This window comes from Panthera pardus, unplaced genomic scaffold (assembly GCF_024362965.1).
Source record: "Panthera pardus isolate Hobbes unplaced genomic scaffold, ASM2436296v1 HiC_scaffold_8, whole genome shotgun sequence".
Lineage (NCBI taxonomy): Eukaryota > Metazoa > Chordata > Mammalia > Carnivora > Felidae > Panthera > Panthera pardus.
The window spans coordinates 31,555,694-31,581,043 of record NW_026527013.1 but is presented as its reverse complement, the minus strand read 5'-3'; the positions used below and the strand labels follow the sequence as shown (position 1 = coordinate 31,581,043).

Genomic DNA, 25,350 nt, shown 5'->3' with positions numbered 1-25,350 from the left:
AACAATAGGGAAATTTGGAACACTTGACAGTTAAGATCCTTAAGATATGAAGAGTGCTTACAAATTAATAAGAAAATTCCATAGAAGAATTGACAAAGCAAAAGAGGCATTTCATAAGAGGAAATACATAGGAAATACATATAGTAGTAGAAATGTGAAAAGAATTCAACCTTATGATAATAAAATAAATGTAAATGGAAAGCAACATTGCTATTGTTGCCAAAGCTTAAAATGGTTGACAAAAGTGTACTGATAAAGAGGGAGATGGGTCCTCTGTTTAATACTGGTGGGACCGTAAATTGCTCTGTCATTTTTCTGAAAACTAATTTATATAATTCTTACACAGTATGTCGAAATATAAAATGCTTAGACTCTCTTATTCAGAAATTACACTTTTAGGGATTTGGATTAAGGAATAATTGTATAAATATGTAAATTTATACACATACATGATCAGTAGTATGGTATTTATAAGACTGAGGAAATAAAAATTATCCAAATTGATAGCAATTAAGGATTGATGGAATAAAAGTTGGTACATGAAAACAATGAAATCTAAAACAAAAAATTTTTTTAAATGGGTACCTGGATGACTCAGTCACTTGATTGTCTGACTCTTGATTTTGGCTCAGGTCATGATCCCACTGTCATGGGATCAACCCCTGAATTGGGAGCAGACTGAGTGTGGAGCCTGCTTGGGATTCCCTCTCCCTCTCTCTCTCTTTCTCCTTCTCTCTCTCTCTCTCTCTCTCTCTCTCTCTCTCTCTCTCTCTCTCTCTTCATAGCACCTGGTACTTTGCAACCATGCAATAATATTTGTTGAATGAGTGAATGAATGAAAGATGGTTTAGAAAGTTCTTCACTGAAAGCTTAACATGATGGAGTGCTAGTAATTTTTTTCTGTGTTCTTTATATTTTCTCTGTCATCTGAGGGGTCCTCAAAATGCTTATTTTTACCAAAACAAGTAAATAATTTAAAAATGTGTGGTATGATGCCTACTGCTGTCCCAAATTTTCACTGCCTATATAAACTGGCTCAACTCCTCTGGAAAACCATGTGACATTACATTTTTAAAACTCATAGAACGTTCTTTCCCTTTGTCTGTTAATCCTGCATGGGAATGCATGCTAAGGGAAATAACCGCAAAATATCAAATGATGTACGCACCCAAGGATGTTCATCCCAGTTGTTTTTTTCATTTTTTTTTAATATTTATTTTTGAGAGAGAGAGAGAGCGCGCACGCACACACACACACACACACACACACACACACACACACACGAGTGGGGGAGGGGCAGAGAGAGAGGGAGACACAGAATCCAAAGCAGGCTCCCGGCTCTGAGCTGTCAGCACAGAGCCTGATGTCGGGCTCGAACTCATGGACCGTGAGATCATTACCTGAGCCAAAAGCTTAACCCACGGAGCCACCCAGGTGCCTCATCTCAGTTTTTATAGTAGGAAAACAATAACCATGGCCGACCTAAAGGTACCTCTCACTGAGGGAAGAGTAAAAGTAAATTATGGCAAATTCACCAGATGGAATTTCATGTAACTAGTACCGAGTCTGAAGACCCTATAGCAACATGAACAAAAAGGCTGAAAATGCGGGCGTGCAATGGTTTAAATGATGCATAAACAAAATGTTAATGTTGTTGTATTAAGGCTGGAATTCGGGGTGCCATTTCCTTAGACTAGAGGAAAGAACGTGGGTTTTGCAGCTGTGGACAGAGGTTTTTCCCCTGGCATTGCTGAATAGCTGATACACGGCCTTGCTCGGGCAGAGTACGGATGCCACAAATTTTGGTGCCTGTTTTTATTGTTGCTGTTATTGACGATGATGATGGTGGTGGTGGTGGTGATATTTTAAAAAACTTTTCCAGCTCCTGTCACTTAGGAACGGAATGAAAAGTACACTAGCTAAAAAGCGAGGGAGGGAGACTTTTGGAAAATCGAACTTGGGAGTTGGGCCTCTAGCATACAGGGACTCTAGGGGGCCTAGAGCGAGGGAAAGCCGTTTGGGACCACACGGGGGCGCCGGCGCTCACGCCGGGCGAGGTGTTCCGTAGCGCGTCCAGCAGAGGACGCCGCTGGCGGAGGCTGACCCGGGACCGGAAGCCGGGCCGGAGGCTGCCGGGCGCGCTCGCCGACTCCTCCCGCTTCCGCTGCCGTAGCCGCCGCGGATCAGCGTCGAGTTGCCGTTCGCCCTCAGCCGCTACCGGTGCCGCCGCCGCCGCCGCCGAGATGCCGCTGGAGAACCTCGAGGAGGAGGGTCTGCCCAAGAACCCCGACCTGCGCATCGCGCAGCTGCGTTTCCTGCTCAGCCTGCCCGAGCACCGCGGAGACGCGGCCGTGCGCGACGAGCTGATGGCGGCCGTCCGGGATAATAGTGAGGCCCGCGCGAGCGCCGAGTCAGCGGCCTAGGCCCGGGCTGGCCCCGCGTCCCGGAGCCCGCGGGCATTTTCCCCGCAGGGGCTCGGGGCGCCCCGTGACGGGCCCCCGGAGACCAGGCTCGCCTTCTCGGGCTCTCAGGACCTTTCCTCCCTTAGGGGTGCCCTCGGGGCCCTGGCGCCGTGCCGTCAGAGGGGTCTGCGTGTGTGGCGGCCCTTCCCCTCTGAAGGCGGCTTGGGCGGGAGTGCCGAGGTGCCGAGCTGCGTGCCCGGCACAGAAGAAAGGCTCGGGACCTGCCGTCCTCAGCGGCTAGGCCTGGGCGGGGGCGGTCCTGTAAGAGGGGCCAGCTGTCCGCACGGAGGGCAAGTCTGGGGTCGCGGAGTCGTGCGTCGCAGGCACTGGCCCTGGGCTCTGTATCCTTGAACAGGCCTGGCGGTGCGTGTGCACAAACTGGCTTCTTTCCGCTGCTTGAAGGCTTTTTTGGAACAGAAGCCGGCCGGAGGCAAACAGGATTGCCCTGTCCCCAGCCAGGACTGGCTTCGATGCCAACCTCCCAGCAGCAGGCGTTTACGTTTCGCCAGGCCCTTCGCCGGGCTCTGTCCCGTTCCTTCCCGGTGACGGGGAGGACAGCGGCTCGTGCGAGACGAAGAGGGGGGTGGGCACGGACCTGAGGGTACCAGGGGCGCCCGCTCGTAAGTCACGGCCCTCTCTTTGGCTCGCAGACATGGCTCCTTATTACGAAGCCCTGTGCAAATCTCTCGACTGGCAGATGGATACAGACCTGCTCAGTAAGATGAAGAAGGCGAATGAGGAAGAGTTGAAACGTTTGGACGAGGAGCTGGAAGATGCAGAGAAGAATCTGGGAGAGAGCGAAATCCGGGATGCCATGATGGCGAAGGCCGAGTACCTGTGCCGGATAGGTGACAAGGTGAGCCGAGGTGGTCCCCCCGCCCCCCCCCCCCACCTTGTATAGCCGCAGATAAGCACTTTTCTAGGTTAATAACGTCTCACGTAAAAAATTAACATCCTTCTTAAAAGACAAGGGTAATGTGCTTCCCTGGCCTCGTGAATGAGCACAAAAGTGAGTAAAGAGAAAGTTCTGTTGCTTTACTCTGTCAGGAGTGCCATTAAACACGGAAGTGCAGGTGCAGACGTTGTTGTGTACGGCTTCGACAACCACGGGATCATTCCCAGTAGTGCACCTTTCTTTCTCACCTTGCTTGGAAAGCATCGGCTCTTTTGGTGGAGTTAAAAAATTACTCTTTATGGAAGTAAGAGTCGCCTTCTAAGACACCGAACATGACAGTTAATGCTGAAGTTCTATTTGATTTTTCTTTGTTCCCTGCCTCCTGAAAGGTAACCTTTTTACTTCTTTTATTACAGGCATGTAAATGTACCTGTAGAAACTAGGTAGGATAGTGTTTCAAAAAAAAAAAAAAACTTTTTAGGGGCTTCTGGCTGGCTCCGTGGAGCATGTTGACCCTTGGTCTCAGGGTGGTGAGTTTGAGCCCCCGTAGAGACTACTTAAAAAAATTGTTTTAAATAAGTGGGACGTTAGGGCACCCATGTTGTTTGTTTACTTTTTCATTCAGCATTACGTCATGATCTTTCCATGTTAACGTACATAACTCTCGCTCATTCTGGGTAATTCCTAGCTAGTAGTCCACTGTAGGGCTGTTTCCTTGGCCCTTCAGCCAATAGTGGACGTGTATGTTCTTTTCAGCTGTTTGTGCTGGTTGCTTCAGTGGGCTTCCTTGTGTATGTATGCTCATGTTCTCTCGAGAGTATTCTGGGAAATGACTTTGCTGGGACAGGGAAGGATTTTTGTAACTTCATATATATGGCCGGTTCTTCCACATATCAGGCAACCTGGTTTCTTTCCCGTCAGTGCACGAGAGGAAATACCTACAGGTGTTAGATCTTTTGAATTTTTAATTTAGCAGCTGTGTTAATAGTGGGTAAGAGGGTGGGCTTTGAATGTCATTAATTTTAAGTTGTGCCTCCTGAAGTATTTAGATGACAGATGTTGTGGCATCAGTATAAAAAAGTGTAATAGTGTGGATTCTTGGATCAGATGGGCCGGGTTAGAGTTCTGGTTTCAGTAATTATGATTTACTGGACCCTCCATTTCCTCATCTGTAAAATGGGGATAATGACAGTTCGTACTTAGGGTTAAAGATGGGGGCAGAGAGCTTAGCTTCGTACCCGGCAAAGAGTGCTTAAATGTTAATGACAAGAGTTATTGTTATTTTAGGCTTAAAACAAGTTTTTTCTTCTTGTACATGTAATATGTGGTCACTAAAAATTTGGAAAAATCAGAAGAGTGTAAAAATAGCTGATAGTTTGTGTGGTTTTCCCAGTTGTGTGATGTGCTTTGGTTTTAAAGAGGGTACGTTATTACGCGTGAGTGAGCAACTTAAAGCTGTTGATTCTGGATTTGAGTTTCAACAAGGACACGGTTGAGTCAACATCAGGGGTTATCCCTTGGTGATGCGCTCCTATCATTTTCCATGCTTATTAAGTAACTTTTCATTTTTTCCCTCCCATTTACTCTGATTTTTAAAAAATGTGTTTTTGCTTATTTTGGGGGGGGGGGGAGCGTGAGCAGGGGAGGGGCAAAGAGAGAGGGAGAGAGAATCCTAAGCAGGCTCTGCACTGCCAGCATAGAGCCCGACTCGGGCCTTGAACTCAGGAACCTTGAGGTCATGACCTGAGCCGAAATCATGAGTCGGTCACTTAACTGAGCCACCTAGGCGCCCCTACTCTCATTTTTAATATGTTATTTACTCTTACTTAATGGATTTTTATTATTCACTGTGTTACCATTGACTACAGTCCTTATTCTTCATGGTGCTCATTTTGTTACAGATGGGTTAGTGGAAACTCCTTCAAGAAGGTTTTTTTTGTTTGACATCTCATTGGTCATCCTTATTTTCTCATATGAGAGGATGTTACAGGCTCACCTGTTATTTTTACTCTCCAAACCTGGAATCATCTGTTTCTCAGGGTGGGAAGGGAGTTGTACTTAGAAACCAAGATCTGAGTGCTGGCTGTGCCCATTGTCTTGCTAGCCCCTATTATTAATTTAAGAGGTGTAATTTATAATCACATAAAACAAGGCCAGACACATACTAAGAAGTACCAAGTATAGGGGTGTCTGGGTGGCTCAATGGGTTAAGCCCCTGTCTTCGGTTGAGGTCATGATCTCAGGGTTCATGAGTTTGAGCCCCACATCGGACTCTGCTGTCAGCGCAGAGCCTCATTGGGATCCCTCCCCGTCTTGTGCACATGCTCATGCTCTCTCTCTCTCAAAAATAAACACTAGAAAAAAAAGAAGTACCAAGTATAGACAAATGATTGTATTTACGTTGGTATTTTTAAAGCAGTAGAAACATCTTAGGGGCACCTGTATGGATCAGTCAGTTAAGTCTCTGGCCCTAGATTTCAGTTCAGGTCGTGATCGCACGGTGAGTGAATTTGAGCCTTGCGTTGGGTTTCCAGCTGGCAGTGGAGCCTGCTTGGGATATTCATTCATTCATTCATTCTCTGTCTTTCCCTCTCTCCCCCCCCCCCCTTCCCCTCTCTCCCTCTCTCCCTCTCTCCCTCTCCCTCTCTCCCCCTCTCCCCCTCTCCCCCCCCTCTCCCCCCTCCCCCCTCTCCCCCTCCCCCTCTCCCCCTCTCCCCCTCTCCCCCTCTCCCTCTCTCCCTCTCTCCCCCTCTCCCTCTCTCCCCCTCTCCCTCTCTCCCCCCTCTCCCCCTCTCCCCCTCTCCCCCTCTCTCCCCTTCTCCCTCCACTCCCCCATCCTTCCCCAGCTCATGCTTTCTCTCAAAGTACATAAACTTAAAAAAAAAAATCTCATCCCACAGTGCTTTAACATAAAATTAAATAAACATTCCTTTGTACTTTCATAGACAATGATTTAGGGAAAGTTTCTATTAACCTTTTAAGTAGTGTGATCATTTACAATAAAGTATAGTATAATTAAGAGGAAAAGTACTGAAAATGTGGAGCAAAGAATATTGAAATAATTGTGAATAAATTGTGAATATTTTTCTTACATTATTTTTTAGAATGTTGAATATATGTTTAGGCATATTTGATGTATTTTTTGTACAAGTGGAGAGAAAAGTACAATGAACCTTCATGTAGTTATCACCCACTTTCGACAATTATCAGTTTATGCCTAAGTTATTTTATCCCTGCTCCTACCTGTTCCTTCTACCCATTGTTAAGAAAATTCCAGACAGCTGATAGTTTTTGAAACTTTCAACTTTTCTCACCTGTTGCCTTGCTTTTCTTGACAGGAGGGTGCTCTGACAGCCTTTCGCAAGACATATGACAAAACCGTGGCCTTGGGTCACCGACTGGATATTGTGTTTTATCTTCTTAGGATTGGCTTATTTTATATGGATAATGATCTCATCACACGAAACACAGAGAAGGCCAAAAGGTACTCTTTAATGCTGGGGATATATTCTCTCTCAATTATGCTATAAATAAGAAACTGATGTGAGAAATTTGCCTCTTTTATTTACAACTAATAAATTGGTCAAATAATTCAAGTACTTATTTAGTAAAATATCTTCTTTATATATTTTTTGATTCAAGTTGTTGTTTTCTCTTTGAAAATGACACAAAATTGATAAAAAGTGGCCTTGTCTATTTCCAGATTGTGACCTTACTATTTTTTATTTATAGCTTAATAGAGGAAGGAGGAGATTGGGACAGGAGAAACCGCCTAAAAGTATATCAAGGTCTTTACTGTGTGGCTATTCGTGATTTCAAACAGGCAGCTGAACTCTTCCTTGACACAGTTTCAACATTTACATCCTATGAACTTATGGATTATAAAACCTTTGTGACTTACACTGTCTATGTCAGCATGATTGCCTTAGAAAGACCTGATCTCCGGGAAAAGGTAACGACTACATCTTTAATACTCCTATTTAAAAACTACTCACTGCTTTTCTAACTTAAGTACTCACGAAAGCACACATTTGTGTTTGTTTCTTTTTAATTTGTAGGTGATTAAAGGAGCAGAGATCCTGGAGGTGTTGCACAGCCTTCCGGCAGTTCGGCAGTATCTGTTTTCCCTCTATGAATGTCGTTACTCGGTTTTCTTCCAGTCGTTAGGTAAGGATAGAGTTCAGTTGCTCATGTTGGTTGTCTGTCTTCGTCTTAATCCTGATTTGGTGTGCAGATAACTAAGGTGACTTTTTATATATGTGAAAAACACTGCGCAGGTAGCTGCTGGTCTTTGATCGGTGCGGCTAATGTTTTGCCCCTTTTGTTTAGGGAGTGGGGTGAGCAGGCTGTGACCTGTTTTTGTATAGCCCAGTAGGCAAGATTGATGTTCACACCGTTAAAGGTTTGTTTGAAAAAAGCTTTTTTTTTTAAGTTCATTTATCTTGAGAGAGTGCCCATGTGCAAGCAGGAGGGGGAGAGAGAATACCAAGCAGCCTTGGTATCAGCTCAGCACAGAGCCTGATGCAGGTCTCCATCTCTGTGAGATCATGACCCGAGCCAAAGTTGAATCACGTGCTTAACCAACTGAGCAACCCAGATACCCGTTTAAAATTTTTTTTAAAGAACTAAAAAAATAACAAAATGTTGTTTTTTTTTTTTTTTAAAGAACTGAGAAGAATATGTGACAGAGGGCTTTGTGCCTGTCAGTGGCTTCAAAATGTTTACCGTCTGGCCCTCTGATGAGGAAGTTTGGTAGACTCCCTGATTGAGAGTCTTAAGGGGGTAGAAGTCAGAAGTGAGCACATAGTCAGTTACAAGTATTGAGTTTTATGGGGAAAGATGTGAGGGAATCCTTCATTTCCTGTTGGGTTAATGTTAATTGAGCCTTGAATTCAACTGTGAGTCATTCTTTATGCAGTATGTAAATCTTTGGCTGATTTGCAAATCATTTTCAAGGGCTGTGAGTTGAGAAAATAATTTCGTGAAAGTACTTGTGGTATCCCTCCAAAAGTAGTTAAATGATCCTACCCAAATCTGCTTGATTTTCCTGTCGTCCCCATTCCTTTGTGGTCATTTGGTTTTCTGTTGTTGAGCACAAATACTAAGATGATAAAAAAATTGCCTTGCATCAAGTCAACCCAAAGGTCCTTCCTAAATGATCTTCCTGAAACTTGAAGAACTTGGCATTGATACATTTTCTTGCTTATGCAGCAAATTCCAGAAAGTATTTGCTTCAATAGATAGCTTTCACGAGAATTGTTAAGGGTGGGGATGGGACTCTAATGCTTGTTCGATTTTTGAAGTGGGTTTTGGCCTGATGTTTGTGGAGTGCTTTCTCTATGCACTAAAAGTTAGGCTGCTTTTTGAGAATTGATGTCACTTACCTAATGTGACGTGGGAACAGGGCCGTTACCATGATGCGTTTCCTGCTTGGCTTCATCTTCTCATGCATACTCAGATGTGTTTGCACACAGGATTGTATTGCAGAATTATCGTTCTTCCTTTTTTATGCTTGTGGGTCTCCTGGTCATTACTGCGCTCAAATGTGGGGCCTTTCCCCTCTTCAGAATGAATCCCTCCCCTGCATTCCTGAGGAGCTCTTATTTCATGCCCCTTCCTCTTTTTTTACTGAGAAATAAATTACATACCATAAAGTTCACCTGTTTCAAGTGTAAAATTTGGTGGCCTTATTGGACAAAGTTGTGCAGTCGTCATGAATTCCTAAATATCTTCACCCTGAAAGGAAATCTGGAAGCATTGAGCTGTCACTTCCCATTCTTCCCCCAGCTACCACTAATCTTTCTATCTCCATGGATTTGCATATTTTTACTCTGACATTTCCTATAAATGGCGTCACATATATGTGGCACTTTGTGCCTGGTTTCTGTTGCCCATTTCATCGGTCATCTTGTTGTGACATCTACCAGTGCTGCATTTAGCTTTATGGCTGAATGATCCTCCATTGTATGGATATACTACACTTTTAAAACCCCTTCATCAGTTGATGAACATTGGGTTGTCTCTCCTTTTTGGCTGTGATGGGCATTTGTGTGTGTTTCGTGCAGACCTTTGTTTTCATTTCTCTCGTGTGTATATGTACTTAGTAGTGAAACTCCTGGATCATGTGGTAATTCTTTGATTAATATTTCAGGAACTGCTAAGCTGTTTTCCAAAGCAGCTGTATCATTTCAAGTCTCCACCAGCCGCGTGTGCAAGTTTGTTTCCTCACGTCCAGTACTTGTTACTGTGTCTTTGTGATTATAGACATCTTAGTGGGTGTGAAGTGCTATCTGGTGGTTTTGACATTTCTCTGACTCTGATCTGTCTGATGTTGAACCTCTTGTGTGCTTATTGGTCATACGACCCATTTTTACAAGAGCACATGACTTTGTGGTTCTTTCTTAGTTTGTCTCTTCCAACTAGAATTGTTGGGAGTTTTTTTTTTTTTTTAATCTTTGTAATGAACTTGACTACCAGTACATTGCCTGTATATTAGTAAGTGCTCTGTACAAATGTCTGTTGCGTTAATTAAATCAATAACTTAAGAGAAAAGTGAGGAAAAAATACTATCGTATATGAAATTGATGGCTTTGGAAACTGGTTAAGGTATTAACCTCCTCCTACGCTCCCCATCCCTAATCAGTCTTTTATTTAAACATTGTGGATAACAGTTTTTATCTCTACCAGATTAATATGTTGCCCAGATACTTTAGATGCAGAAGACAGAATGGTTAAATTTTTTTGATGACAAAGTCATTATTTGTATCATTTCTTCTCTAGTATAGTGAGACATGTAGGGTTTATTGGGTTTTATGAGCCTTTTTTGCTTCTCCAGATGGTTATAGAGTGTGCTTTAAAATATTTCATTTGAAAAAGGAAACTGCATCTTTTTCTAGGTAATATATGATTGTTTTTAAAATTAAAAATAGAGAAAATCCTATTCCCACATCCATACCTGTGTTCACTCATCAAATTCTTCCAGAGAGAACCATTTTATAGATCTTTCCAAATCTTTTATTCATTCAAACATACTTGAAGAAATGGAAAACAACATAACAAAAAACCCAAGGTTGTACGTACGCATGGAGAAATTTCAAAGAATGTTATTTAAAGAAGAAAATGGGTCTCCCTAACTGATGCTTGCCAGGGTCCTTTCTCTAGAGGTGTTTACTGCTCTCAAGTTTCAAATGTGTCCTTCAGGGACATTTGTGTCCACAGATACAAGCATGTAACACCATCGTTAAACATATGTGGGTGTATTTTACATGCTGTTTCCTAAGTCGCTTTTTTTTCTCTTCTCAGTATAACGTGAATATCTTTTCATGTCTCTATAAAAATAGTTGGTCATTGAGTTAGTATTTGTAAGCAGCTGTCACGTATCAGACACTGCATATGTGGTGGCAAATCAAACACGCGGAGCTGCTTGGACGTTCTGGTTACCCTCTTTTTTTTTTTTTTAATTTTTTTTTTTTTTTTTAAGGTTTTATTTATTTTTGAGACAGAGAGAGACAGAGCATGAACGGGGGAGGGGCAGAGAGAGAGGGAGACACAGAATCAGAAGCAAGCTTCAGGCTCTGAGCTGTCAGCACAGAGCCCGACGCGGGGCTCGAACTCGCGGACCGCAAGATCGTGACCTGAGCTGAAGTCGGACGCTTAACCGACTGAGCCACCCAGGCGCCCCTCTGGTTACCCTCTTAAAAGACCTTCTGTTTCAGCGTGTTGGATGTGCCATAATCCATCCTCTACTGATGAAAAATTATGCTGTTTACAGTTTTCTCCTATTGTGAACAACTTTGTTTTGAACATTCTCTTATAATTCATTTTTTCTATTTCCACTTATTTCCTTAGGAAGAAACCCAAGAAAGTGAATTTTACAAAGTATAAACACAATACATCTTGATCACTGTTGCCCTCCAGAAATACTCTGCCAATTTACATTTACACTTTTTTATTGAAGTATAACTGAAATGCAATGTCAGTTTCAGGTGGACAACATGGTGATTTGATGTTTATATACATTGTGAAATGGTCACCATATAAATCTTGTTACCATCTGTCACCATACAAAGTTAATACATTATTGACTATATTCTGTGTCCCCATGGATTTATTTTATGTATAAACCATTTCTACTCTCAAATCATTTTAAGAGAGCCTGGCCCCTTGCCCCCGTACTGCTAACCAGTCTGAGAGGAGGAAAATAATTATGTTGATATTTTATTCATTTCTTGTTTCCAGGGATGGTTTATATTTAACTCTTCAGTGTTCTTTTAAATGGCACATAAATGACAGAAGATGTTTTATGTTAGGCTTATGGATATGACCCATCCTGACCAACAGTTAGATTCCCTGTCTCCTCCCTGGGTTTTCTTGCTGTATTTTCCAGTTTTATGGAGATAGGACATATTGTGTAAGTTTAAGCTATACAACATAATGACTTGATATTTATGCATTTATTTTATTCATGTGAATAAGCATTATCTTGTTATAGGGCCATTGGTTTCCATGTTGCTAAACCACGCATTGCTTCACTCAGCCTTCTCTCCTTTGATGTTGACCAAAGGACATGATGTTCTCCTTTGCATCATGCCCGCATCTTTGTTCTCTTGAACGATAACACACCTTTGTTTTCCCCAGACCTACCACCTTATCCTTTGTCAGACCTCTTAGTGACTGCCTCAGACTTGGTCATTGCTCTTGTCCCCGTCTTCATTCTGTCAAGTACATCTGGATGGCAGTGATTTCCAAATTCATGTCTCCAGCCTCAAACTTTCCAGTGAGCGCCAGACCCATGCCTGAATGTCTCCTTAATATCTTCACTTGGATGTCTAAAAGGGGAATCCACATGAACACTGTGAATCTCCCTTTCCCTGCCTCCAAAAAACCTCCCAAACCAAGAAACAAAACAAAACAGTTCTCCTCCAGGGATTTGCATCTTGTTAAAGCCAGAAACATAAGTATATTTTTTATTTTTTTGGTCTTGGTTACCTTCCTTCTCCCCATATCTGTCTCTGTGTTGCTGTGTTTTGAATCTGTCCTCCTTTCTATTCTGGGCCGAGCTGGGCTCTTCCTGCCTTGGGACTTCTGCATTATTTGCATTGCTCTGTGCCTCCTGCTGTTTGGCCACTTCCTCAGAGGGGTTCCCTGTCCACCCCAAACCACAGGAAGGCCTCCTAGTCACTGTTACGTCGCTCTTCTGTTTTCTACACAGAATTTATTACTAAGAATGTCTTGTATATTCATTTATCTCTTTTCTTTGAAAACTTAGTTTCTGTGGTAGCAGGGTCTTGGCTTTTTGGTTTACTGCCGTGTCCTTACTCTTCAGAGCAGTGATGCATAGTAGTTATGTAGTAAAATAATTTGTGTGGATTGTTCGTTAATATCTCATACATATATTTTAACCACTTTTAGTGACTTCTAAGAGCTCCTTAGAATCAAAGCTATTAATTCTTATGTTATAAACATGGTCTCTGATTTCTCTCTTACAATTTGTCATCTTATTTGTTGCAGCTGTTGTGGAACAGGAAATGAAAAAGGACTGGCTTTTTGCTCCTCATTATCGATACTATGTAAGAGAAATGAGAATTCATGCATACAGCCAGCTGCTGGAATCCTATAGGTCATTAACTCTTGGCTATATGGCAGAAGCCTTTGGTGTTGGTGTGGAATTCATTGATCAGTAAGTTTAACAATTATGTTAATGTAGATCCCTTGAAGTTATGTGTCAACTTGTACATTTTCTCAATGGACGTTGCTTCCCTCAATTGTAAAAAAAAAAAAAGTGAGTTTTTCTCTAAATATTATCAAAACAGTCATCTGTCATTTCTGCCTTCATGACATGCCCCTTTTAGTAACAGATGGGGATATCAAGTTGTGGAGAGGTTAAGTGATTTTGCGAAAAGGTTGTTAGGACCAGTTACTACTACAATAGTATCGTGTTCCTTCTCTGTGGACTACATTGCTGCTATAGTAATGACTCTGATGCCTTTCTTAGACCTCACATTAAGATCCTACTGTCTCTGGTAATGCCTCAGGTTTTTTGGCTACTGCTGCTATTCCGGTCACATTAGTTGTTAAAAATGGGACTTTTAGCCCTTGAATCAGTGATTCATCAAATACTTGCTAAGCCTTTATGCTGTGGTTGGCGCTGTTCCAGGTCCTTGTCGTTATGGGCTTTAATACTCTTTATATGGGGAGAGTTAGCTGGTAGGCAAATCAATACATAAGGTAAATTGAGATAGAAATGAATCTGCGGAGACAATGGAACAGAAAGATGTGTTTGGCTGCAGTGTATTGGTAGTGTTGGGGGGGGGGGGGTGGGGAGCTGTGGGAGAGTCAGGCAGATACGTGTTTGTTTGTGCAGGGCCTGGTAGGCCATGGTATGGAGCTTTGGTTTTAATCTAGGCCCTGTGGAAAGCCCCTGGAGGATGTTACGCATGAAGAGTGATACGTTTTCATGCTGTGTCTTAGACTGCAAGAGGACAGGGAGACTAGTTGAGCTGGCCGTTCAGTACAGTAGCTCATGGAGGAAATAGGTGGTGGCCTGGACAAGGGTGTGGGAGGAGTACACATTCAGAATATGTGCTGTCCTTAGAGTATCTGGATCAGTGCTTCCCAAATACAGGTCTTATAAACGTTGGTGATAGTTTTCAGTGGCCCACAATGAACAAGATGGTAAAGTTAAATCATGCTATATTTCATTTAAAAAAAGAACATTCTCATTTTAGGGGTTGGATTTTTCTGGTTTATTATGAAAAATTTCAAATCTGTAGGAAATGCTAAGGGGTTACGGTGTTGATTGTATCGTTAACATTTTGTTGTATCTGGTTTACTCTGTATCTGTATATCCTAGGTTTCAAACATTTCAAAGTAAAGTTTAGCCACCCGTACATTCCATCCCTACTTGCTTCAGCATGCATATTTGCTTATAGGCTTGTTTGGAGGTAATGTTTACATCTGGGTGAGAGACACAGATCTTCAGTAGGACCTGAGCTCCTCTATTGAGCTGTCACTATCAGAAATCCCCTTATACTCTTCCTTTGAAAGAAAAAAGGCAGTGATTGTTTTGTTTGCATTTTAAAAATTATTGTTACCAAAATAGAAGGCTGGTATGCCTAGGTTGGTTTTAGTTCTGAATTGAACTAGTCTGTGAAATTCCAATCTGGTAACTACTGCCCAGCAGAGTTGGTTCCTGGAATGGGGGGTGTCCGTTAAGAATGTGATTGTTCAGGACTCACTGGAAGGGGTGGCTTACTGTGGTGAGTAGTGCATGCAAAACCAGGGCTGGCCTGGCTGCTTCTAGCTTTCTCACTGAATAGCTATGTGGCCTTGGTCTGATTCTGTCCCTTCCTCAGTTTCTTAACTGTGCCACGGAGGTGATCCAGCCTTCGCTACTTGGGGGCTATTTGAGGCTCAAAATGACATTGTGGATAAGGTGCAGAACAGCAGGAATGTGCCATTAGACATACTGCAGTGTTCAACTTACTATGATGACCTGAGTTCTGGATGGTGTATTTCAGATGGTATGTGACTTTTTTTCCTTCATGGTTGCAGGCCGGCTCTAAAGGCAAAAGTTGTATGTACACACAGAGCTCTAGTTGTTACCTAGAAATAAATTTCTGACACCCAATTCACATCTGGGTTTTTCCTGGATCCCTTTTTTTTATTTAATGTTTATTTTTAAGAGAGAGGGAGAGACCGAGTACAAGCGGGGGAGGGGCAGAGAGAGCGGGAGACACAGAATCTGAAGCAGGCTTCAGGCTCTGAGGTGTCAGCACAGAGCTGGAGGCGGGGCTTGAACCCACAAGCCGCGAGATGACAACCTGAGCCGAAGTCGGAGGTTTGACGGACTGAGCCACCCAGGCACCCCTTCCTGGATCCTTTTTATTCCTCCCTTTAAGAAGGGTCTGAATTAGTAATTTTGAACATAATTCTCCATCACTCTTCCACTTCCTTAGATATTGTTGGAGAATGGGAAGGAGCCATTACTTGAGTAAACACTACTCTCTTGACAGGTTTAAGGTTACCCGTGATCTGCATTACACCATTTTGTGTTGGTAGGTCTTCTGCTTGAAACCTGGGATGCAAATCTGGTTTTTAGGTTATTTGTTCAGTAAGTACTCCGTTCATCCTTGCTGCATACTTTCTGTGTGTGTGGCACCATGCTGCAGGCTTGGGAAAATACTCCCTGCTGGCAGGACGAGCAAACGTGGGATGTGTTCGGTTGGCACAGAGGAGAGGACAGGTGGTTTGGATCTAAAGCAGGGAAATGGGACCTGCATGCAAACCTGGGGACTTACCAGTTAAGTTTTGTTGTAAACAGCAGGGAAGCTGCGCCCAGATTATTCTTGGGGTGTAGAGTTCAGAATGAGCATACCTGGGAGTCAGTATGTGTAATTCAAGTGCCTGAGAAACGGACACAGATGGCTCCTTGTGCACCTTTAGACTTGAGGTCATTGCATTTTTAAGATTTCCCTAAGAAGGTAAGGAATAGGGGGCTTTCTCGGTGGAAGCAGCAGCACAAAAAATGTAGGAGGGTGTGGTGTGTTAGGAGGGTGTGTCTGTTCAGAAACAGACAAGCAGGGTTCTGAATGCCAGACTGAGGAGTCTGCCCCACCAGTCCAGGCAAGTGAGGCTCTGAAATCTGGGGGTGCTGGGAGTGACAAGCACCTTGGGCATCCACGGTCAGGCTCTGGGGTTGAGCAGTCTGTCCTAACCTCAGCAGAGGGCATTCTGGAGTTTGTGTCTAGAGCTTGTGTGTAAGTCAGAGCTGCTTTCAGAGGTTCCCGGATCTGGGTGCAACCATTAAGGCTGCCGGTGGTTACATTTGGTGTAATTTTCTGTGTGAACCTCAGTGCCAGAGTAGTAGTTGTAAATGGGTTAGCAGCTGCCTCTGGAAATGGAACTATTTCAGTCTTTGCAAAACGAACACAAGTGAGTTTAGACAACCCAAAAAAGTTGAAAAAGACCAGTGGTTGGATCAGATAGATTTTTGAGGGAGAGTAAGTGTGCCACCTGTGTATCTGTCTGTACCTATCTCCCAATAGCATAGCTTTTTCAGCTTTCAAGCTCTTTGAAGCTCATAACCAGATTTTCCGAAATTATACATTTCCTTATTAAAAATGCTAATTCTTTCTCACTCTTAATACCAAGATTCAATAATAACGTTTAGTTCCTTTGCATCTTATTATATCACTCGCTCTTCTGTAAGTGGGAGACATTACTTTCTTCTCCCCAGTATGATGGCATTACAGCTTTGATTTGCATTTTTAATGAGTAAAATGGATCTTCCTTGTGTATATAACTTTGCCCACATTTTCATGAGCCATTTGATCTGTGGGTTGTTTTTTTGGTTTTTCTTTTTTGTAATTTACACTGCCAACATCTTCTGTCCATGTTGTCATTTAGTTTGTGACTTGGTTTTGGTGATGGTATCCTATGTAGAAATTCTCTTTACATAACCAGTTTTATCAGGGGGTTTTTAAATAGAGTTTCTGGGATTTGTCACAATTAGTTGCCTTAATACCATTCTCAGCACTTTTGTCAGAGATTTGTTAAGATTCAGTCTCTTTTTTGTTGGTGTTCATATGCTAGGATCAGGATGTTTTAGCGTCTGGGAAAGTAATATGTCATATACTTTGTATTTAAATTGAGCTGTTCTATTACAAGTAGATTATTTTAAAGAAGTCATCTTTCCATTTATTCTCTTGGGTAGCATTGCAAAGTCTTCAGCTTTTGTACATCTGTAAGCATTTACTTTTCCCTCTGTGTTGGTAGACGATCTCTGGTAATGCTAGTCCCGTCTGACCATGTTCTAGATAGCTTCAGTTTGAGGTTTGGGGTCATGACTGTATAGGTATTCCGAAAGACCTTTTTCACAACAGACTAATATCATCTGTTCATTCCTGATCCTAATTTAGCCTGGCATCTTCTTAGGTCTTAAAAATAATTTGCCAGCTTTTTTTTTTCCACCTCCATGCTCAGAAGGGATTTTGAAAATCCAGAGCATGATCTGCTCTTGTTGTATCACGTGCCCCTGCCCCACTTGTTTCTGTCCCTCCAGGCTTTTCTTTGGAGCTTTAAAGATGTGCTTACAAATAATTTCATTCACTAAATAGGAAATTTCGTACTCAGCAGAGGAGCCTGCAGTATGCCAAGATGATCTCGGCTACTGCGTATTCAATAGCTCAGCCTGGAAGCAAACTAAATGTCCCCTTGAGAGAGAGTGGAAACATGTATTTAGGGCAGTTTATGTTTTTTAAGAATTCTGTATAAGGCTAATACTAATGCCTTTTTCCCCCCCCCCCTCTTGATTATAGGGAACTCTCCAGATTTATTGCTGCAGGGAGACTACACTGCAAAATAGATAAAGTAAATGAAATAGTGGAAACCAACAGGTACTGTTAAGTTTGTGTATCACTGTGTATCAGAATAAGGGGCATTCTTTTAAAAGCAGGCCGACTACTGTTGTGGAGTAATGTGACTGGTAAATAATGCCATCTTTTTCTTGAATTTATTTATAGACCTGATAGCAAGAACTGGCAGTACCAAGAAACTATCAAGAAAGGAGATCTGCTACTAAACAGAGTTCAGAAACTTTCCAGAGTAATTAATATGTAAAACCATGTAAACCAAGGATTTCCTTTAGAGATAACTATTTGGAATTTTTATAGCTTACTTTACTATGTGCCCAGTTCAACTGTATAAAATAAACACTGCATTGTTGTTTCTTTCGATTTACTTTTTTCTTATTAATACCTACTTTTAAAGAATGGAGGCTGGTGATATTAAAATAATGCCACTTTGATAATCAGAGACGATAGAGCTGGAGTTCAAATCTGAGCTTTATACAAAAGTCTCCTGAATTTTAGAAGAAGAGTACATACTTGGGACGCCTGGGTGGCTCGGTTGGTTAACCAACCGACTCTTGGTTTCGGCTCAGGTCATGATCTTGCGGTTTTGTGAAGTCGAGCCCCAGCATTGGGCTCTGCACGGGCTGCTTGGGAGTCTATCAAAATAAATAAGAATACATTCCATATGGTCCATAAGTAAACACCGCGTGTCCCATGTAGTACACCAAAGACAGCAGATAAATGCATCTCAAGCTTTCCCTCACAGAAGACATGGTAGTCTCCTCCAAAGGAGTAACTGCCTAACCCTCGAGTCCAGAATATACCACTCTCATCGAACACTGATCAAAAAAACCCAACAACCTATGTCGATATTGGCAATGGGATCTGTTTTTCCCCCAACAAACCACCACAGTAAGGAAAACAAAGATGTTCTATTTTTTTTTTCTTAATTAGACTATAAACCCTGTGAGTCAGATGGGGAGAAGTGCTAGGAAAAACGAAATCTAAAACCCGATGAAAACGAAATCTAAAACCAGATAAACGAGACAGTGAATTAGGGCATGAAGAGCTCTCCTAGGGGGTGTCACAGAAGGCCTCTAAGGTGACATTTAAAGAAAGAGGAAGAACCTGCAAATATCTAGGAGAAAGATGGAAAGTCACTGGAGGTTTTAAGCAGCGAATGACCCCATTTGACTTAACCTTCTAAGTGTCACGGTCCATAGCAGGAGCCGAATTTGCTGAAAGATGAGAAATGTGGGGAGAGAGTGAGTCTGGGTTGATCTGAAGCTTTTTTAAATTCTGAGTTTGACAACAGCCGTTTGAGTTGAAGTAGCATTTTACTGTAAACGGGGAGAGAAGTATGCTTTTTTAGTTTGCACGGTGGTGTTTTGTGATCAGAATGATTCAGTGACAGAGGAGAAAACATCTCAATTGATGGTAACTGACACAAATCAACATTCATGATAAACGTGCAAGGAAACTACAGATAATAAAGGGGGCCGGTGACGTGACCAGAGCTGTGCTCCGACAGAAGTCTACTTCCTGCAGGCGCTGTATGGTGGGTGGCAGGCTAGTAAATTGCTGGACATGCCTCACGCATTTGAGAATATCCACTTAACGGATTCCCAAAAACGCTTACTTACAAAACCTTAATGATCACTATAATTTCTTGAAGAAAACGTGAATAGAAGTACTGTACTCTTAACCCAGGATCCTGAAAATCCAGGCAATTTGTGAAATCCAACATCTTGTAGCCCACTGAGAACTTACTGTGTTCCTTGTGTCCATTTAAAGAGAATTCTGTTCATAGCAAACTGACTCACTGCAGTGCACGCTAAAGGAAAAAAAAAAAAAGGATTGAAATGTCAGTTTCTTAAAATAGCCCTTTTCCTCCGCTCCCACCTCTAAGATCGCCATGCCTGACGTGATCACAGAGTGGTTCTGGCTTTTCATTCAAGGCTTAGACTTACCCCTGGTCTAGAGAGGGAGTTCCCAAAACACTTTTCTTTTTCCCCACTTGGTTTCAATGTACTTGATTTTATTTATTTTTTTCACTATTTTAGCCCAACTGCATAAAATGAGGTGAGGATGACTTACAAGCTAAGCTAAAAGAAACATGCCATCTAGTTCAGGATAGGGAGAGTCACAACTCTAGTAGCTGATAACTGTCTAGTAGAATAACTTACCTTACAGATGAAGGAAACAATACAGTTTTGAGGTGAAGAGTCCATTTTTTCCTTTTTCTAAAAGGTAATATATGCTCATTGCAAAAAAAATTCAAGATACCAAGGTGGGGCGGGGGGGCACCTTCCTGGGTGGCTCGGTTGTGTCCGCTGACTCTTGATTTCAGCTCAGGTCATGATCTTGCAGTTGGTGGGTTCCAACCCCGACCTGGGCTCTGAGCTGATAGCACAAAGTCTGCTTGGAATCCTCTCTCCCTCTCTGTTTCTCCCCCACTCATGCACACGTGCTCTCTCTCAAAATAAACTTGAAAAAAAAAAAAGGAGATACTAAAGCAGATTGCCTTGTCATTCCACACCCTAGAGAGGCAGCTCCGGTCACCATTTTGATGCTCTCCATTTCTAATCCCCTGTATGTGTAGTTTTTAATAGAAAATTGGACCCTTTGTTACATAATGTTCACAAGTTATTCTATGTAATTACAAATCCCAGTGGAATAAATACTATTATACCTCAAAGTAATCTGGAGGTGAAAATAAAGTTGGCATCCAACCCGTCTCTTTCTAAGAGGCCATAGGCTGTGGGAGAAACAGGACTGACACTAAAGCTAGAAAATGCCAATTCTGGTCCCAGCTGCCCTCACACTGGCCACCTGATGTTGGGAGAAATAACCTCCTTCATCTCTCCTAGCCTATTCCCCCTCATTTGTAAAGTGCAGGAGAAATCAGGCTTATGTGGCTCATCTACGTGAAAACACCACTACAGCACTAAACACAACAGCAACTTACTAAAATGCATTTCTCAGTAATCTGAGTGTTTAGTAGAAAGTTATCATGTAAGATGAATAAATTGAGGTACCTCAGCCAACTTTTGTAGGATAGACAGTTGGCGAGATTTTTGTATTTGATCTCACCAAACATGTTTTTTTAACATTTATTCACTTTTGAGAAAGACAGTGTGAGGGGGGGAGGGGCAGAGAGAAAGGAGGAGACATAGAATCCAAAGCAGGCTCCAGGCTCTGAGCTGTCAGCACAGAGCCCAAAGTGGGGCTCGAACTCTTGAACCGTGAGATCATGACCCGAGCTGAAGTCAGACGCTTAACAGAGACTGAGCCACCCAGGCGCCCCGAAACTTATGTTTTTAACACACTTCCGTCTGTTACCAAATAGGACTGTGGATTGCTAGTGTCTGCTTTATTGACAGAGTATTTTAAATCTGATAAAAAGCTTGCCGAGGAAATTTTAGGTCCAAGTTCATGTTTCCCACAGGTGGGGATCAAAAAGTTCAAAAACACCAAAGCCAATCAGGATGGCAAAAGATGCCTCCTGATGATACAAACTTGCATACTGGTCACCTACAAACTGCGATGCTACCGCTGTCCCCCCCACCCCCCAAGTTTTCAAGAAAAAATAATAATTTATGGTCACCATCTAAAAATTGAAAACATAATTCAGAAATCACCTATCTAGCTTCTCTGGAAGAATGGACACATTAGGCTAACTCCAGTCTCATATTGCCAGTCAAGCTAAATGGTTAGCACATACTCTCCATCATGGCCTGGTTCACTTGGCCTTCCCTGTTGCCTTCTGCTTGCCGGCCCTGGTGGCATGTGAATTTGTTTTTCCTGCATTACCCTCCCCCCCACCATACTGTACACACTTTATGATTGAATGCATTTAGTCTTTAATAACCTGACCAAGCATTAACGGATCAGGTTACTGATCATTAGCAAACCAACTGTATAATTTTCAATTAATCCTTGGTGCTGTTTTTAACCGAGCTCTCAAAAATTTTTTTTTAATGTTTGAGAGAGAGACAGAGCGCGAGTGGGGGAGGGACAGAGATAGAGAGGGAGACACAGAATCCGAAGCACGCTCCAGGCTTGGAGTTGCCAGCACCGAGCCCAATGTGGGGCTCGAACTCACGAACCATGAGATCATGACCTGAGCCGAAGTCGGATGCTTAACCGACTGAGCCACAACTGAGCGACCCAGGTGACACCAACCTATCTTTTAAAGAGGATTAATGGCTGATGCTTGAAATATTAGCTTCCTCCATGATGGGGGTCGGGGGGAGAGGGGGATAAGGTAATCTCTCACCTTCCTCATGCTGTACAAACTATAAGTTGTAGGAGACCCACCACCTCCACAATGGCCATGGGGGAATGAAGTTAAATCCCTATTTGGAAAACATGAAAAGCTTAGATAACCACTAGCCTGGGTTCCAAAGGCACAGACAGAACACGGGTTTGCATTACTGTGTTTCTGAAGACCTACAAAGGATACCAAGAATTGTAGAAGTTTGGTCCCGCTCACTGTAACCTGGAAGTACACGGTCAAGGGGGAGGATTACCTCCTGTCACTCAGAAAGCTCTGCCATAAACCTCCCAGTACACACTGCATGTGAAAAGTCAAGGGCGGGCAATGGGCCACTCCGTGATCAGTCTCGGTCCAGCAGTTCTAAATCCTGAGACCGCCTCAGGGAAGTGACCACGTCGTCAGGACTGCCACTACGTGGCATCCTGGCAACTTTGCCAACCCCCTTAAGAGTTCACCAGAGGCCCGCTTTTCCAGGGTCTCTGCAATTAGTGTAACATCGAGGCTGATAAAACTCTGCGTTTGGTTTCTGAGGACTCTGCTTCTCTTGAAGTCCTCTGTTAAGGGCTGTTCCCTCATATATACCGCAGAACTTGGGGCCAACACGCAGCCCACTGTTTGCTAGACTGTTGCTCTCTCCTGGCCCTAGGATTTCCACCCTCATTCAAAATGGCTTCTCTTTGAAGCTGTTCACCACCTACAATGCCACCGACTCACTTGTGCTCACTGCCTTTAGACCTCCAAGCTCTCCAGCCTATTTACGCCAGACCGAGCAGCTGGCTCTGTCTTCCTCTCAACCCTGACGACTTTGAAACTGGCAACCTATGCAGTGAGAGCCTCGCCTCACGGTTCCTCCAGGGCTCTCTCCCCTGCCACTTCTGTCCTCTGCCATAGTCTCTCTCTCCCAGGACGCAGAAATCACAAGCACCTCTGAACAGCTCTGTTGTTAAAACCGAAACCTGCTATTCGACTCTGACCCTACCATCTGACCCGTCTGTTCCCTGACCTGTCCTTAAGGTGCTGTGCCACCCTCCTAACTCTTTAATCCGGATCCGCTTTGGTTAGCCCCTCTTCCGTTAACGGCCACACTAAATTAAACGTGGACTTGGCTTTGTGACTTTGAACAAATCACTTAACTTGTCTCATCACAGACAAGTTACTTGGAAGGGGGATCAGGAGACTTTACCGGGAGGGTGATTACAAATACGGTTCCGGTTCTATCCCTTGAATACCCAATCAAGCCCATCGTCATGGACTGAGCCAGACCCTCACTCACAGGCCTTAAATTCCTTGCTCCCTGCTTGAGCGCCCTGCTCAAGTTCTACCTTTTCCACTCAACCAGTACCTGTTGTTCCAATTATCCTGGAGAAAGAGGGAGGAGGAAATGCAAACCTTACCTGAGTGGGTTGACTACGGGGTTGTTAATGACAAAGGGGTTAATGACGATGGGGTGTCAACTGTCTGTCTAAACTTCTAACGAAACCATTTCCACCTCATCCCCTGCCTTCCCTGAGCTGCTTACTTCACTCTTTACCGATCTGTCTTCACCAAAATACACTCTTTCTCCCAAGTTTCATTGTGGGCTTTCTTCTATCCCTGGGCTGTGGAGGACGGCCTTCAGGTTTGTGAAGTTCTGGAAGTGGAACATAAAATGCGGTGCGTCTGTGCCTCTGGCAGAGAGAATCCATAACTCCTTTCATGCGATTCTTGTAATCTGTGAAAGAAAGAAAAAGATTAAGAACCCACAATCTGATAGGCCTGAATTCACAGCCTGGCGACGTCACCAGGAGTTGTGGAACCGTAGGCAAGACACTTAACTTCGTAGATGTTTCACATCCATATGAACAGGATCAAAATTCCTACTCTAGAGAGGCTTTGTGAGTGATACTGTTTGCAACATGCTTTGATGGGCATTTCAGGCATTCAACTAGGTGGGCATTATTTTTTTTAATTTTTTTTTTTTAACGTTTATTTATTTTTGAGACAGAGAGAGACAGAGTATGAACGGGGAGGGTCAGAGAGAGAGGGAGACACAGAATCTAAAACAGGCTCCAGGCTCTGAGCTGTCAGCACAGAGCCCGACGCAGGGCTTGAACTCACGGACCGCGAGATCATGACCTGAGCCAAAGTCGGACGCTTAACCGACTGAGCCACCCAGGTGCCCCTAGATGGGCATTATTTTAATATAATAATGAGCCAAATCTAGTAGCTGCCTATTTTTCTTAGGTAAACTCGTATACTCCCGTGACCTCATTTACCATCTGAGAAAAAAATCACAGCCTTCTAAGGTGAAAGACAAGTTTAAAGAACTCCCATTAGCAACGGAAGCAAGAGTTTCTTTCTTGAAGGAAAGGACTGACAGAGTAGCCAGTGGGGTAAGGTGGGGAAGACTGTAGGTTTGGCTGAAAGGAGAATTCTTTGATTAGGATGAGGAGGGGGGCCCAAAGAAGACATCCAGATGGCCAAGAGGCACATGAAAAGAGACTCAAAGTTGCTCCTCATCAGGGAAATACAAGTCAAAACCACACTCAGATATCACCTCACGCCAGTCAGAGTGGCCAAAATGAACAAATCAGGAGATGATAGACGCTGGCGAGGATGTGGAGAAACGGGAACCCTCTTGCACTGTTGGTGGGAATGCAAACTGGTGCAGCCGCTCTGGAAAACGGGGTGGAGGTTCCTCAAAACATTAAAAATAGATCTACCCTATGACCCAGCAATAGCACTGCTAGGAATTTATCCAAGGGACACAGGAGTGCTAACGCACAGGGGCACATGTACCCCAATGTTTATAACAGCACTTTCAACAACAGTCAAATTATGTAAAGAGCCTAAATGTCCATCAATGGATGAATGGATAAAGGAATTGTGGTTTATATACCCAATGGAATACTACTTGGCAATGAGAAGGAATGAAATATGGCCTTTTGTAGCAACGTGGATGGAACTGGAGAGTATTATGCCAAGTGAAATAAGTCATACAGAGAAAGACAGATGCCGTATGTTTTCACTCACATGTGAATCCTGAGAAACTTAACAGAAGGCCATGGGGGAGGGGAAGGGGGAAAACAAAATAACAGAGAGGGAGGGAGCCAAACCATAAGAGACTCTTAAACACTGAGAACAATCTGAGGGTTGATGGGGGTCAGGGAGAGGGAAAAGTGGGTGACGGGCATTGAGGAGGGCACCTGTTGGGATGAGCACTGGGTGTTGTATGGAAACCAATTTGCCAATAAATTTTATATACATATATATATATAGATATATATATATATGGGCAGAGGCAGAGAGGAGGAGACAAGGCAGAGACGTGTAAAGGAGGTGGTGTGTAAGGCAAAAGAGAGGGAAGTGCAAGAAAAAGGGATT

The 25,350-nt window shown here is 43.2% G+C and overlaps 1 protein-coding gene and 1 long non-coding RNA gene across 3 annotated transcripts; one reads left to right on the top strand and one right to left on the bottom strand.

Moving 5' to 3' along the window:
- The first annotated feature begins 2,223 nt into the window (after window positions 1–2,223).
- Window positions 2,224–18,092, top strand: PSMD6 (proteasome 26S subunit, non-ATPase 6). Its single transcript, XM_053897150.1, has 8 exons — window positions 2,224–2,388; window positions 3,113–3,318; window positions 6,696–6,841; window positions 7,090–7,309; window positions 7,416–7,524; window positions 12,868–13,036; window positions 17,676–17,753; window positions 17,880–18,092. Exons 1-8 carry the CDS (start codon window positions 2,244–2,246, stop codon window positions 17,974–17,976), a joined length of 1,170 nt encoding a protein of 389 aa, XP_053753125.1. The 5' UTR covers window positions 2,224–2,243; the 3' UTR covers window positions 17,977–18,092.
- LOC128775520 (uncharacterized) lies at window positions 11,940–21,264 on the bottom strand. Of its 2 annotated transcripts, XR_008420243.1 has the most exons (4): window positions 19,895–21,264; window positions 19,475–19,542; window positions 18,243–18,364; window positions 11,940–12,185 (listed from the first exon to the last, which is right to left on the bottom strand). It is a non-coding gene; the product is annotated as an uncharacterized LOC128775520 (long non-coding RNA). The 2 variants fall into 2 exon arrangements; XR_008420242.1 differs by lacking the exon at window positions 11,940–12,185 and having other exon boundaries at window positions 16,937–18,364.
- Window positions 21,265–25,350: the final 4,086 nt, after the last annotated feature.

What these genes read in the sequence shown, in the direction of transcription:
- PSMD6 (XM_053897150.1), top strand. Translation starts at nt 2,244, where the DNA reads ATGCCGCTGGAGAACCTCGAGGAGGAGGGTCTGCCCAAGAACCCCGAC. An exon ending in GGCGGCCGTCCGGGATAATA is followed by an intron (nt 2,389 to 3,112) that starts GTGAGGCCCGCG and finishes TTTGGCTCGCAG; the next exon opens with ACATGGCTCCTTATTACGAA. An exon ending in GAAATAGTGGAAACCAACAG is followed by an intron (nt 17,754 to 17,879) that starts GTACTGTTAAGT and finishes ATTTATTTATAG; the next exon opens with ACCTGATAGCAAGAACTGGC.